Raw genomic sequence first — 13797 nt, 5'->3', positions numbered from 1 at the left:
TCCAGTCTCTGATTGCAGCTATCTAAGCCCAGAAGAGAAATTTCCCACAATAGTAAAATTTTCTGAAAATTTCCCTTTACTGCTTTAGCAGCAACAGCTATTGTGGCTCTGGTGGCTTCTGTGCCCAGAGTTATTTTCAATGTTCTTTGACCAGACTTAATGGATGTGGAGTTTATAGTCACACCTGATTTACAGCTATGGTGATTTTTGTCTGCATTAGTGCTGAGAGTGTTGGTACCAACAACATAGATACAGCATCTTTGTAATGGTGAAATTACTTTGAATGGGGGAAGAAGTCAGAAAAGTGAAGACAGGCAGGGTCTTCTGCTGCTATTATTTCTACAGTATCCAAGCATTCGTATTAGAGTACATCAAACCCCTTGACTTACTCTTTATTGATATCAATATCTCTAATTCACACTGTCATTTAGGCTAGGATTTGCAAAGGAGTGTGAAGTACCTACATAAGTTTAATTCGGTTTGCCCTGCTGCTATCTCAGACACCATTAAGCATCTCACAGTGACTTCTTAACAAACACCAAGGGGGGAAAGTTTGTGGTTTTCAGAAAGGATTTTGTAAGTGTAATTAATACCTTAGAGCTCAAGTGTCCCTCACATTGTCATTAATAAACCTGTTACTTGTGTTCAGCTAGTAACAGTATAGGTGGTGGAATGAATAGGAAGTTTGAAGAGGAAGTGTGAAAAATAGGCTGAAGACAGTGTGATGTTGATGGTAATCATTGTGCTTCTTTACAGAGAAGATGAAGAACTCTCTGCTCGCAGCTATCTTTTTATTTGCCACAGGTGAGTTTTCATTTGCTGCATAACTTACTACTGCTTATAAATAATAAAAATTCTTAACACTACTCAAAGGCAAGGCTGCATGACCAAAGTCATGACCGAATTAAGTCCTGTGGGTAGGAGAAACAACAGCCAACAACGTTTTTTTCCTATTTCTTTTACAGTTGCCTTGTTAACTGATTCCTGTTTGTTCCCCAGATTCCTGCAGCTGCATACATCAGGATCTCCCACTTTGCCAGCGGCTCGCAGGTGGGTAAATATTTCTCACGTCACTGCCCACGTCACCACACGGACAGCGCCATTGCCACCCCACTGCCAGCACTGCCGTGCACCGCCTGCGAGCGCCTGGCAAGGGAGATTTTTTTATCTCAAAAATAAACCTTCTGCAGATTTCTGAAGGGAAAACCCACCCCCAGCAGCACAGACCCGTGCGTCTGTGCGATGGTAGACCGTGTACCGCCACGCAGGGGTAATCAACAAGCTGTGAATCACTCCTACCTGGTGTGTAGTCTCTGGGCAAACTACCGTGATTTCAAAAGACAATAGAATCAGTAATGTTCATGTGTGACAATTATTCACGCTTTACATTTAACGGATAAATCACTGTTAGTGGCAAAAAGGATCAGTCCAATGCATTTCAATAGAGGTTATTACACAGCAGGTGGTTGTCATTTGACGTACTTCATGCTGAATCTATTGTAGCCAGAAATACCCTACTTGCTAAGAGCCACAGCAAAGACGGGTTTTTGAGTACACAGTGGCACTGGATAAGACATCATCAGAACCATGTTTTTCTGAAATTAGCCATGGGTAGTTTTCTAGTCCTTGCTATTAGCCAATCAGACTAAATTCTACTAAAGCATTACTGAGAACACCAGATACACAAGAAGAAAACCAAAAAGTTCTAGAGTGAAAAAATTATGCTTTTCTTTTTTTAAGAAGAAACTGGATTGTGCTGTCTTTAGAACAGGGAATTTTTTTTTCTTTCTTTGCATGGCTCTTGGAGCACAGTAATGGTACAGGACTAGTACTATTGTAGGGCTGGAAAGAACTAATAATATGCATGTTCTTTAAGGGGAACAGTAAAAACAGTAAAACAAAAAAGTTCTAGGATAAAGTTGAATGTGCATGTGGACACTAATACCCACAAATAGGACAACTGAAAAAAACCACTGTGTAGCATTCATTGTGTTCATCTGGAGAAAATACCATAGAACTTCACTATATTGGCAGCAGGGTGATGTGTTGGGGTGTTAATTGAGCTAATACACTATTTCCACACATAAAATCTACTTTTTTTTTCTTTGTATGTTCTAATACCATCAGCTCAGAGAGAAGGCCAGAGGTTTTTTGTAAGACTGAGAACATGAGGAACAGTACAACCCCCTGTTCTTCTACAAGTAGAGATAGGTCTGCAACACTGTGGCCACCACTTGGATCTCAGTTAATAGAAATTATTTGGGGAAGAAGAAGAAATTTGGTAGAAAAGTGAAAACGTTTCCTTCTCGTCACTCTTTCCACAACTGTTATTTCAAATAGTTTCAGGAGCAGTGTGTTACAAAAATATTGACATGAAGTGTTACAGCAGTTCCAAAAAGGTTTTGTTTTCAGGTGTTTCTTTAAAACAACAACAAAAACAAAGAAACACCAAGTAAATTAAAGGCTTAATTCAGAGTAAAAGAGAAGAATGTGAGAGCAGTTGCTGCTTTCTTTAGTTGTTAGAGCACCATGTCCATGGGTGAGGTAGCCAGGATTTGGTTTGCTGGTCAGACTAGGAAAGCAACATTTCAATAATTATTCACATTGCTGTAGAAACAAGGAAGACCTGGTCTCCACCTCCCTGAAAGGAAGCTGCACACACCTAAACTGATGCAGCATAACTTCATTAGACAAGCACATTTCTTTTAGTAGGAGAAAGAAAGGTGAAGTTATTAAAGCCTGAGCTATACTCATCTCACACACTTTTTGGTCCAAGTCAGTTTTTAACTTAAATATACAGCTGCCATCTGAATGATGAAAAGGATACTCTGTAACTTGGGTTGTAGGAAGAAATGGCTCTGAATGAGGAAGAGGAGGACTGATCTTTTATCTCATAACCTGTGTTATGCTGTACCATAACCATGCTGTAATATCAACTCTAGCAATATGCATATTTACTTATCAAATAGCAAAACATTTCTTATTCAAGATTGATAGGCCTATTGGCAATTCGTTAAACCTAATAGATATAAAGAACACGTGGCTCTGCTCATCAGGAAAAAATAATTTTTATCACCTTAATTATGCTATACCTGTTGAGCTCCCTATCTTCTTCTCTGGAGGGGAAAAAAAAATATTTCTGGGTCTTTTTTTTAAAAGCGTGGGTGGTACTTTGAGACATCATGGCTGATTCTTCTGAACTAATAGTTCGGACAGTAAGACACAAAGCAAAAGGAGAACAGTCATATTTTATCACTACTATTTCTGATAAGAGATTTTTGAAATACTGAAATAAGCTTAACCGCTAGAGACTAAAAATGAGTTCCTTTAAGAATGTTATCAGTGTTTAATTTCCCTTCACCTGAAAAATAGGTATGTTCAGTTGCAAAAAAAAAAACGTATTTTTCTTTCCAAAAACTAAGCACGAATCATTTTGTACATAAACTTATGCTCCTCCTGCTTTATAATGTGATCTTTATGAAGCTGGTAGTATAAGCAGCATATTGTTACTCTCCAGCAATAGTACATTGTTCTGAACTCCAGATAGAAACAACTGATGGTTTTGGGGTAATTCTGGAGTCTAGTCAATTGGTTCTACTCTTGATATTCAGCCCTACGCTGCAGGGTGTAATGCTTTGCAAGAAACTCCACAGTAATTCTTGCCAGTTGGAAATTACGGAAACATCCCATTGGCCCTTGCTGTTACTCACTAAAATGCAGTCTCTCTCCTCTCTTTCCCCAACTTAATTGCATGGCATTCATTCCTAAGATTCACAAGGGTCTGTGCCATCATTTCTGGCCTATACTTTCAAAAATGTCTATAAATCTGTGTTTAACAGTCTATAAACTGCTCCATGCAGAGCTGTTGCCAACTCCAGTTTATAATCCTGTGGGTGAACAGTACTTCCCTCCCTTGCAAAGCAGATGCTCCTGGTTCTCCAGGGTTCTCAAGCCACAGCAACTCCCCCAGGGAAGGGACTTGCTCCCCATATCAAGAGTAACCCACCAGAAGCCAATGCTTTGTAGAGATTTCAGCAAACAATCGAGCACTTCCAGAAACACGGTGGGAAGACAGGTGCTGTCTGTCAGATGGGAACGGTGTGAAACCAGAGCAGAGCTGGGAGATAAAAATCTAACGTCTCTTAGGGCAGAAGTTCACAGTAGTTTTGTCATCTGGTTTAAGGAGATTACCTTGCAATAGCTTTCCCTGAAGGAGAGGGCCAAAATCTAGTAATGCCTCCTTGAATTTATGTAATTTGTTTCTGCAATTTTTGTGCCAAATAACACAGTAGTGTTTCCAGAAGTACAAAAGATATTTCATTAAAACTGGAGAAAAAAAGTTAAGCTTTAAATAAGTGCAGAGGCAAGCAGTGACCAAGATGTCACTATTATAGGAGACAAACACACTTCGAAGGTGTAACAATATCAAAGCTGTAGGAAGCACCATCGCAAGCATTTCAGGAGTATGTTGTTGAGTACATAACAGCTGGTAAACGCATTATAAAACACAGGAAGAATTATCCTTTTCTACCTTCATGTAGGAAAACTAGGTTTTACTTGGAAACATTAGGACCGATAAGGTTTAATCTTTCTAGATGTTTTTGTTCCTTGTTCTAAACATTAGTGAACTACTTGCCTCGAGAGTAAACATGGCATAAGGACTCACACAGCTAGTTCTTATTTTGTTGCCTGTTCTGTACTTGGTTTTGCTTCTCATGGTCACCTCGCACTGGTTAATGATAAACAGTTGCCTGTGATGGGTCTGTTCTGGTCCACATGTTTTCATCTTGCAGATTGGGACAATGAATTGGTATGCTACAAAGAACTAAGTGATGATCTAACCTGTACCTGGCTGCCAGTACCCAGTGCTCCGAATACGATTAACTATACTGTATTCTTAAAATGGTAAGTCTAAAAGTAATTTCAGAAAACAAAAAGCTGTCATTGCTGTTCGGCACGATTCCTAACTGCCAGAGTTTTGCTCCAAGGTATTTCATCACATTGTAGGTTGTTACACAATACTGGTCAAAATCTTTGTTCACATCTCATCAATACCTATTGATCTGGTAAGAGTTTGGTAAGAGCGTGGTGGGTTGACCCTCGCTGGACACCAGGTGCCCACCAAGCCACTGTATCTCTCTCCTCCTCAGCTGGACAGGGGAGAGAAAATATAACAAAAGGCTCATGGATCAAGATAAGGACAGAGGGATCACTCACCAATCACCGTCATGGGCAAAACAGACTCAGCTTGGGGAAAAAAATAATTTATTACCAATCAAATCAGAGTAAGATAATAAGAAATAAAAACAAATCTTAAAAACACCTTCCCCCCGCCCCTCCCTTCTTTCCAGGCTGAACTTCACTCACAAATTCTCTGCCTCCTCCCCGCAAGCAGCGTAGGGGGATGGGGAATGGGAGTTGCAGTCAGCCCATCACATGTTGTCTCTGCTGCTCCTTCGTCCTCACACTCTTCCGCTGCTCCAGTGTGGGGTCCCTCCCATGGAAGACAGACCTCCACGAACTTCTCCAGTGTGGGTCCTTCCCATGGGCTGCAGTTCTTCATGAACTGTTCCAATGTGTGTCCCTTCCATGGGGTGCAGTCCTTCAGGAACAGACTGCTCCAGCGTGGGTCCCCCACGGGGTCACAAGTCCTGCCAGCAAACCTGCTCCAGTGTGGGGTTCTTTCCACGGGTCCACATGTTCTTCCAGGACCCTGCTCCAGTGTCAGCTTCCCACAGGGTCACATCCTCCTTCAGACATATCCACCTGCTCCAGCATGGGGCCCTCCACAGGCTGCAGGTGGATATCTGCTCCACCGTGGACCTCCATGGGCTGCAGGGGAATAGCCTGCCTCACCAGGGTCTTCACCGTGGGCTGCAGGGGAATCTCTGCTCCGGCACCTGGAGCACCTCTTCCCCTTCCTTCTTCACCAACCTTGGTGTCTGCAGGGCTGTTTCTCTCACATATTCTCACTCCTCTCACTGGCTGCAATTGTGCAGGTTGTTTTCCCTTTTCTTAAATATGTCATCACAGAGGCACTACCACCATTGCTGATGGGCTCAGCCTTGGCCAGTGGCAGGTCTGTCTTGGAGCTGGCTGGCATTGACTGGGTTGGACACAGGGGAAGCTTCAGGCTGCTTCTCACAGAAGCCACTCCTCTAGCCCCCCCATTGCCGAAACTTGCCATGCAAACTCAATACGTTATACATCTTTCCATGCCTCCAACATACTGTTTGAAACACTATTGAGAAAGCTAAAACAAACAAGCCATGTAAAATGTAGATAGGCAGATTAAATCAACATCTGCCTATTGGTTTGTTAAAAAAAAAAATAAGCAGATTTCTGTCTCAGTACCTGCATTACAAAATGAATTTTCCTCATTTTGTATTTACATATTTGGGATCTCCCATGAGATTGAGTGTATGTTTAGAAAGAGAGAAGCAAGATCAGAAGACATGATCTTCACCATGAGACTATATCATGGGGTACACAGGGTACAACATTGTATGCCGTTGGCAAATTCTGATACTCATTGCTGATTATTTTGCCACATAACCCACCACTCTGCATTAAAAAAGAGCTGTGGATAGGAGCATCTCCTAAAGCTAAGGAAATTACACTGGGAAATTCCCCAGGGTGATATTCTGCATGTTGCAGAAGAGCAAAGCAGCCACCTCAGGGCCGAGGTTACTCCCCCCATCACCTTCAATACTTTCCCACTGGAGGTAGCAGCAGGTGCTGACTTGCAGTAAGCACCAAACTCCACTGCACTTACTGTCTTGCTTCTTGGGTCTTCCAGGAGCTCCAGTTTCTTGGAAGGAGAGAAGCACCTGTGAAACAGCTCTACTTCTCTAGAGATGCTATCAGCTGGGGTATTTGTAAGCTAGTTTCTCTTAGAGTCCTCAGCCAAAATCAGACTGTGCTGTTCCTAGGTTGCAGGGTTGACGTTATGAACAGAGAAGGCAGAAAACAGAGAGAAAGAGGAGGCGGGTGGGGCATGAGGGAGGTAATTGTCTCATAGAGATGTTGATTTTCCCAAGCCAGAGACAGGACTTGAATCTCTCTCCTACGCTTCAACCCAGTAGTCTTAAAGAAGAACTTCCTTTCTCCTTTTTTATTGGGTTAAAAGGAAAACAAAAAACATTTGAAAGGGCTTTTTGCTTGCCTAAAAGAGGACAGCACCCCTTTCTGCAAGTAACAATGGTTTGACATTGAAATTGTTCCTTATCCTTCCTCTTTATGATTTAGTTGTCAGGAAGAAAAGGATTAAATAAAAACACTCCCACAGAAAAGTTTCAATCAAGCACTCGAAATCATGCTTTGAAATATTAATGGCTGATTCACAACTAGTCTGAAGCAGAAGACAGGGGAACCTTCTTTGTTCAGTTTTGTTCAGATATTAAATATTGTATCATGATCAGCACATTTAATACTTGAAATATGTAGTTAGGCTATTAGTATGCAGGCCCATTTCTTTAAGACCATTGAACTGACACAGCTTTAACCTTGAAAAAAATCTGTCCTTTGTGTGGCAGAGAGTAACGAGAGAAAGATGGGGAAAAAAACTTAGGCAGAACAAGAATGGCCTCCTATGTGAAGTCTTAAGCCTCTTGGACTTTCTGCACTGTGTGCATTAGGTATACGAGGAGGTCTACAGGGCTGATGACTGAGGTGGCATTTAAACACCTCTGTCAGACTGTGATGCTTTGCAGGAACAAAAGTCAGAAGACAGTCATACAACTCGTGAGAGGTTTTTCCATACCTTTGTGGTAATTTAGATTCAGGTAACTGGGAAATTTTGCTATTCAAAATGAATTTAGATGCCCCTATGGTAGATGGCAAGTAGACTTTATGAAGTAATTTCTAATCTAATTTCCTATCTTCTAAATGCTCTTTATATCCCACTATAAGTACAAAAGGCGGCCATACGTATTTTGTCTTGTATCATGCTGTGCCTTACAAGTTTAAGGAATTCAACAGTTCTCCACCAAACAACAAGGATTTGCTTGTTTAAATTTGCTAGAGTTACTAGGGTACTGGAATTACACTCTCTGTTTCAAGCTGCTTAGGTCTTGCCTTCAAGATTTCAAGATGCTGAATTTTGCATATAGGTACCTGGAAAACTATCAATTGCAGTAATGATGCTTTCTGGGGCAGGAGGAGGAAAGAGTAACTATAATCCAATAAAATGTTTGTTTTTCATTCTGCTTCCTTTTCTCCAAAGGGACAGAATACCAAAATTTTTTCGACGAAACACATCATCATCCTCCATCACAATAGAACGAAAGGATCTCTACATGAAGCGATCTGCATCTATTTGGATAGCAGTGAATTACGCCCATGACAGCTGCGTGAAAGGAAAGAACATCTCAGTTACACCAAGCGAAGCAGGTACAGCATCTTCATGAGCTGTGTTAATGCAGTGCCCAGCTGAAGCAGTGGAAGCATTTTCTTAAAGATTATTTCCAAAATTGTAACTCACAATATACACTTGTTATTTTTACTGATTCAGAAAGCTGAGCTGCAGTTTGGCTTCCTTGGATGAAATCCTTACTGAAGTCAATAGCAGAAGTCTATCAGCTTCTACAGGAGAAGTGTTTTGCTTTAAATCATTTGCTAGACTATAAAATAGTCACATCCAGAAAAGTATGTAGTGATATTTGTGTACAGTACTTAACCAGCTTCCTGTGCTCTCTTTGATGGTTTTCTGAACTTCGTTATTGGTTTACAGAGAGCAGGTTGACTCAGTACCATGCACTTAAGGAATCCTCATTATAGAGTATTAGCTATTTTGAGAAATCTTTGCAAAGTTCAACTCTTTTCAAAGGCCATTTACATATTACACAGTGCTGCAGGGAAGTTATGAAAAAATAAATCCTGTTTATTATGTCCTTTAGATGTTTATTTAAAGATTCCCTATAGTATCTGATCACTGAGATAACTTTAAGAGCTTCCCAAAACTTCACCTTCTCAGCATAATCATGGACCAAGAAAAAAACTGTGCTTCTCACTGCTGGGGGGCATAACCGGTACAACCCAAATTATCACTATGACCTCCTGTGGAGGCTTTTGGCCACCTTGTGCTTATTGGAGGGAAAGAAAAATGTATTTGCACTTAGAATTATATAACTAAGCACAGTGGCTGAAACTGGAAGTTGTTCTGGAAATTTTTTATACAATTCACAATTATAGGTACTAGTGACGTTTTGATTTTGCCTTTCAGACTCACTCAGAATAGCACCTGCTTAGAAAAAAGGTTTTCCTGAAATCAGTAGAAGCATTCACAAAAAAAAAGGCAAGAGGAACTTCATAAAGATTTAGTAATTATTTATTTCCAGTCTTTTTAAAGTCTTTCAGTGTTCAGTATTCTGTGACAAGTCTTTTATTTTTTATAAACCACACCTGACAGACGTAATTACCAAAGCTTTCCTGCTTGTCTTGCATTTGTAACAGCTGCATTTTCTCCATTTTAGGGAAGTGCTTGACACCATCTAACATAAATGCTCATCAGATCACAAACCAATTGATAATAAAGTGGGACCTGCCTGCAACTCCTACACCATATGAGCTGAGATACAGAGAGGCACTCACAGAATCCACTCAGTGGATGCTGGTAAGTACTTCCAGATGACAATCGTTTGAGCATATGAGATGCCTTACTATCAGCTCAGCCGTACGTTGCACGTATGGCAGGACATCAACAGGATGCTTCTGAAGAGCACACACAACATGGATAGCAAGGATGCACAGCATGCAGACAATTCGTAGGCAAATCTCACAAAGGTCTCTTAATTTTGTTCTGACAGATCCTAAGCTGTTTGGGAAAGAAAGATTTAATAGTTTTACACAAAAAAAAACAGAATGGCATTTCAGCTGGTTCATTAGCCCGTCAATGAGACACAACCATCAGCGATGCAAAAGCTGAAGAGGATATCAGAAAAGCCATACAAACTTAAATCCTGATTAGACTTTAAGTGATGGGTAATATTACTCTTTTTGCTGGTACCATTAAATTTTCAAACTGATTAGATAGGAATCAGGTTGCTATAATTTTTAAGGTAACAATTCATACCTTACACATTTTTGTTTTGCATCAGTTTTCCAGATTTCCTTCTTTGACAAGAAAGGAAATAATTTCTCTGTAATACAAGATCAGTTCCAGATACATTTTAGGATGTGCAACAGCGAGAATATAGTGCAGCAAGAGGGCAGTACCTAAAGGTAAAGTGACTAAGAGAAAGATTGAAAAAAAGTCATAATTTTTGTAAAATCTGCATGCAGCAGTCATGGCTGCTTATCCTGCCCCTTGCCATCCAGCATATCATGCAAAGGCTTCACCAGCAGGCATGTACATTCACATGATTTGTATCACTGAGTCCCTGAAATTGTCTGGTTTTCAAGCTCTGTTATCTGTAGTTTGATGAAGAACATGTGCTTATCAGGTAGAAGAGAACCCCAAGAAGAAAACTGTCTAAAAACCAATTATTCTCACTTCTTGGCTATCTCTGCTCTCCTAGGAGTCTCTCCGCTTCTTTTGTACCACGAGAATCTCCCATGTTCTTCCCTTTGTACCAGAAGGCCTAGGGTATTTTTTCCATTTGTCTCATAGCTGGCTGCCACTTTGTTTAGGCACTTTAGAAGGAGTGCTATGAGAGGCCTATGTAAGAAAGGTTTCATCTCTGTACAAGGAAAGTGCAAGTCTTGGAGGGGTCCCCTTTTTCATTGACATGCAAGTCCTAGACCATTTTAGGACAGCCAGATACCCAAGCATACTCTACCCAGTAGTGAGATAGATAGACAACCACATGCAGACAGTCTGGTATGCAACATGTGGAAGAACTGAGAGTTAAGAGCAGTAAAAATGCATGTCCTACAGGTTCTGGAGACAGGGGAGACAGGAGAGTCATATTAATAATGTGAAGGACTGGTAGAGACAGCCACACTGGGTGATGAGAATGACCAGTACTGAAAGACTACAGCTCATGAATATTCATTATCTCCCATGTCCCAGATGATCCTGTGAACTTAGGCTGTGCACTCTTCATACTCACATGAATGTAGGCTGCACTTACAGATGGAAGTGGAGGGAAAGGGTGAGCATGGGCATACAAGCATAACAGATATATAAAGCTAGGTGAGAAATAAGAATTTATCAAGAGTAGGATTAGCATACATGTAATGTAATTTAACACTTGGGTCTTAAATCCATTTCACTTCCCTCTAATTCTGTAGGAGATTTGGAGTCTTTCTGTAATACTATGTGTTGTGGGATTTTTTTGTGACCAAGATAATTTTATTAGCAAAAGTATATGAAGTTAATTAGATAACTTCAATAAAAAAAAAGAAAGCACTGCAGAAAACAAAAGAGAAGAGCTGGTCACCTAATAGTCAGGGATTTGGGTGGGGTTTTGTTTGGTTTGGTTTGTGTTTTGGGGTTTTTTTTTTGGAAATATATATATAATTAAGAAAACAAAACTTCACAACAGACAAAGGCTAAAACAAATACTTCAATCTGCAATAGCACTTCTACCAAAAACATCATAACACCTAGGACTGATCAGACCAAAGGTCCATTTAATGCAGGATACTGTGCTCTGATAGCGGCCACCAGTGGACATTTACGGAAGAGTGTAAAATAATTCAAGCATATAGCAACAGTTTTCAATCATATTTTCTCCTACAATTTTCAGCTCAGGATTTCCTTAGACACAGGTGGTATCTTTGTTTCAAGGCAATCTCCATTCCCTGTACAGTCACTGGAGCTCCAGTGGCATCATCAGCTGCAGGTGCACATTACTTCTGTAGTGCTAATGCATAGGAAGCCACACGTTCAGTCCAGCCATGCTCGTTACCATGTCAGTCACATAGATCTATTTAGACATACTGTAACATTTGAGAATAAGGGGATTTTTTAAAAAATATTTAATCTGACCTTGACATCTTGTTCTTCAGAATGCCAACAAGGCTCAGAGTTGTTATTTTTCAGTGTATATATAATGTCTAATTGGTTTTGAAAGCAATATTTAAGACCTAAACTGTTGCTTACATGTCCTGACTGAGCAGAATGTGTTTGTGAAAAAGAAGGTATTGCCTTGAAAGAATGAAAAGACATTGGCTAAAAAGTGTAGTAATTCCTCTTTGATGGTAGGAACCCTTACTTTCAGCTGCAGTCAGAAGACTGGTCCTTGGCTGAAAAAAACAGTTAATATAAGATTATGTTTTATTGCTGCGACATAAATTAAATATCATTTGTTTATAGGTGCCTGTAGAAAGCAAATCTGTTAATGTCACCATTTCGAATTTAAACGCTATGTCTTCATACGTTGTTCAGCTCAGATGCGTAGCCAAGAATGGTCTTCACTGTGTTTGCATTTGGAGTAAAGAGATTTTGGTCCCTCACAGTAAGTGAAATATAGTTTTGTCCTACTGGGAATAAGCATAAATGTAAAAGCTTTTTCAGATTTTGTATCATATGAAATAGCATTGTCAGATACTGTTGAAAATATGAAGATCAAACTGATGCATATAACCGCACATCTCCACCTTTTTCCACATTTACCAGAACTCATGAACAAGCCAAGAATATCATATAGTGCAACTACAGAAATCTCTCCAGGCAGAAGAAGTGTTCTTCTGAAGTGGGAGGTAAAGTTCACTTTGAGTCTCGGTACCTTCTGTTATGTCCATGCTATTAATTTATTCATTTATAGGAAAAAAATATACTTCCTCATTGTATAGAGACGACGCTGTGTAAGCAAAAGACATTGAATATTGTACTCTTTCTTCAAGGATTCACTGCATTTGTATGGTGGTGGTTTAGGTGGTAGAAACCAGCAAGGAAAAACTACACCAAAATATAAACTCGAAAAATTATTAAAACACCAGTCTCTGGGTTCAACATCTTTGACTAGAATAAAGATTCTTTCCAGCTTGCATTAAAAGTGGGTGTGCCTCAACTTTGTCTCTTAGAATTAAACTTTCCTTGAAAGATCCTCATAAGTCTTTATCACATACAAGTGACACACCTTGTGTTTCATGTGTTCCTAAAGAGCACTCATATTCTTGAGAGACCAAAACCTTTTAAAAAATCTTGGTAAATCTACTAATTTACTAATTCAGAAGTGTAAATACATTATAATCAGAATGGAAAAAGAGCGTTTGGCTTAGACGTACAGCATCTAGCTGCATGCTTCCCATAATGACATTTAAAGTTCCAACCTACATGTCAGAGTCATCCTGTCTTCTGCAGCAGGAGTCATTATCAGCTGACCGACTACAGCAGATCAGTCAGTTTTACCAGCTGAAGTTCTCTTGGTAAGAAATGGACAACTGACAGTCATGAATGTATAGTCAAGGGGCCCACAGGCAATTTCACTGAGCAAGGTGTTACTAGAGTTGCTTGCATGGAGACTAACTAATTCTATCTAGATTCTGAGAGAATGAGCATCTACAAACTCCAAGAAGTTTGCCGTAGGGGACATCCCTGGCAGAAAGGACAGAGACTGGCAGAGTTTTGAAATATCAGAAGATGTGGAAAGTTTTGTAGTTACCCACACATTTTTGTAAAGGGAAAGAAAAGACAGAAGAGGAAATGGACACCTCATCTCCTGATAAGGATGAAAGATCCCCTTTTTCCCTTATCTCCTGAGAAGAAGGCAAAGCTGCACAGTAAATGATTCATTTTGTGATAAAGCCATAGACCGTATATGCCAATTTAAATGTTAAGCTAAGAGAATAAACTATTCTCTGCCTAAATGCTTTAGTTAAAAAAAAAAAAGTAATATTAAAGATAGTATT

At 40.0% G+C, this 13797-nt stretch overlaps 1 protein-coding gene across 1 annotated transcript in view; it reads left to right on the top strand.

Moving 5' to 3' along the window:
• Positions 1-761: 761 nt before the first annotated feature.
• The window catches only part of LOC137676916 (interleukin-6 receptor subunit beta-like), a 35340-nt gene continuing 22304 nt past the window's right edge, over positions 762-13797 (top strand). Inside the window, exons 1-7 of the mRNA XM_068424046.1 lie at positions 762-804; positions 1000-1050; positions 4794-4905; positions 8225-8391; positions 9474-9613; positions 12260-12401; positions 12563-12645. Of these exons, the coding sequence (XP_068280147.1) occupies positions 762-804; positions 1000-1050; positions 4794-4905; positions 8225-8391; positions 9474-9613; positions 12260-12401; positions 12563-12645 (738 nt within the window). The remainder of the gene's footprint in view (positions 805-999; positions 1051-4793; positions 4906-8224; positions 8392-9473; positions 9614-12259; positions 12402-12562; positions 12646-13797) is intronic.

This window comes from Nyctibius grandis, chromosome Z, assembly GCF_013368605.1.
Source record: "Nyctibius grandis isolate bNycGra1 chromosome Z, bNycGra1.pri, whole genome shotgun sequence".
Classification (NCBI taxonomy): Eukaryota; Metazoa; Chordata; class Aves; order Nyctibiiformes; family Nyctibiidae; genus Nyctibius; species Nyctibius grandis.
The sequence above is the reverse complement of the archived record's forward strand: the minus strand, read 5'-3'. Positions and strand labels throughout refer to the sequence as shown.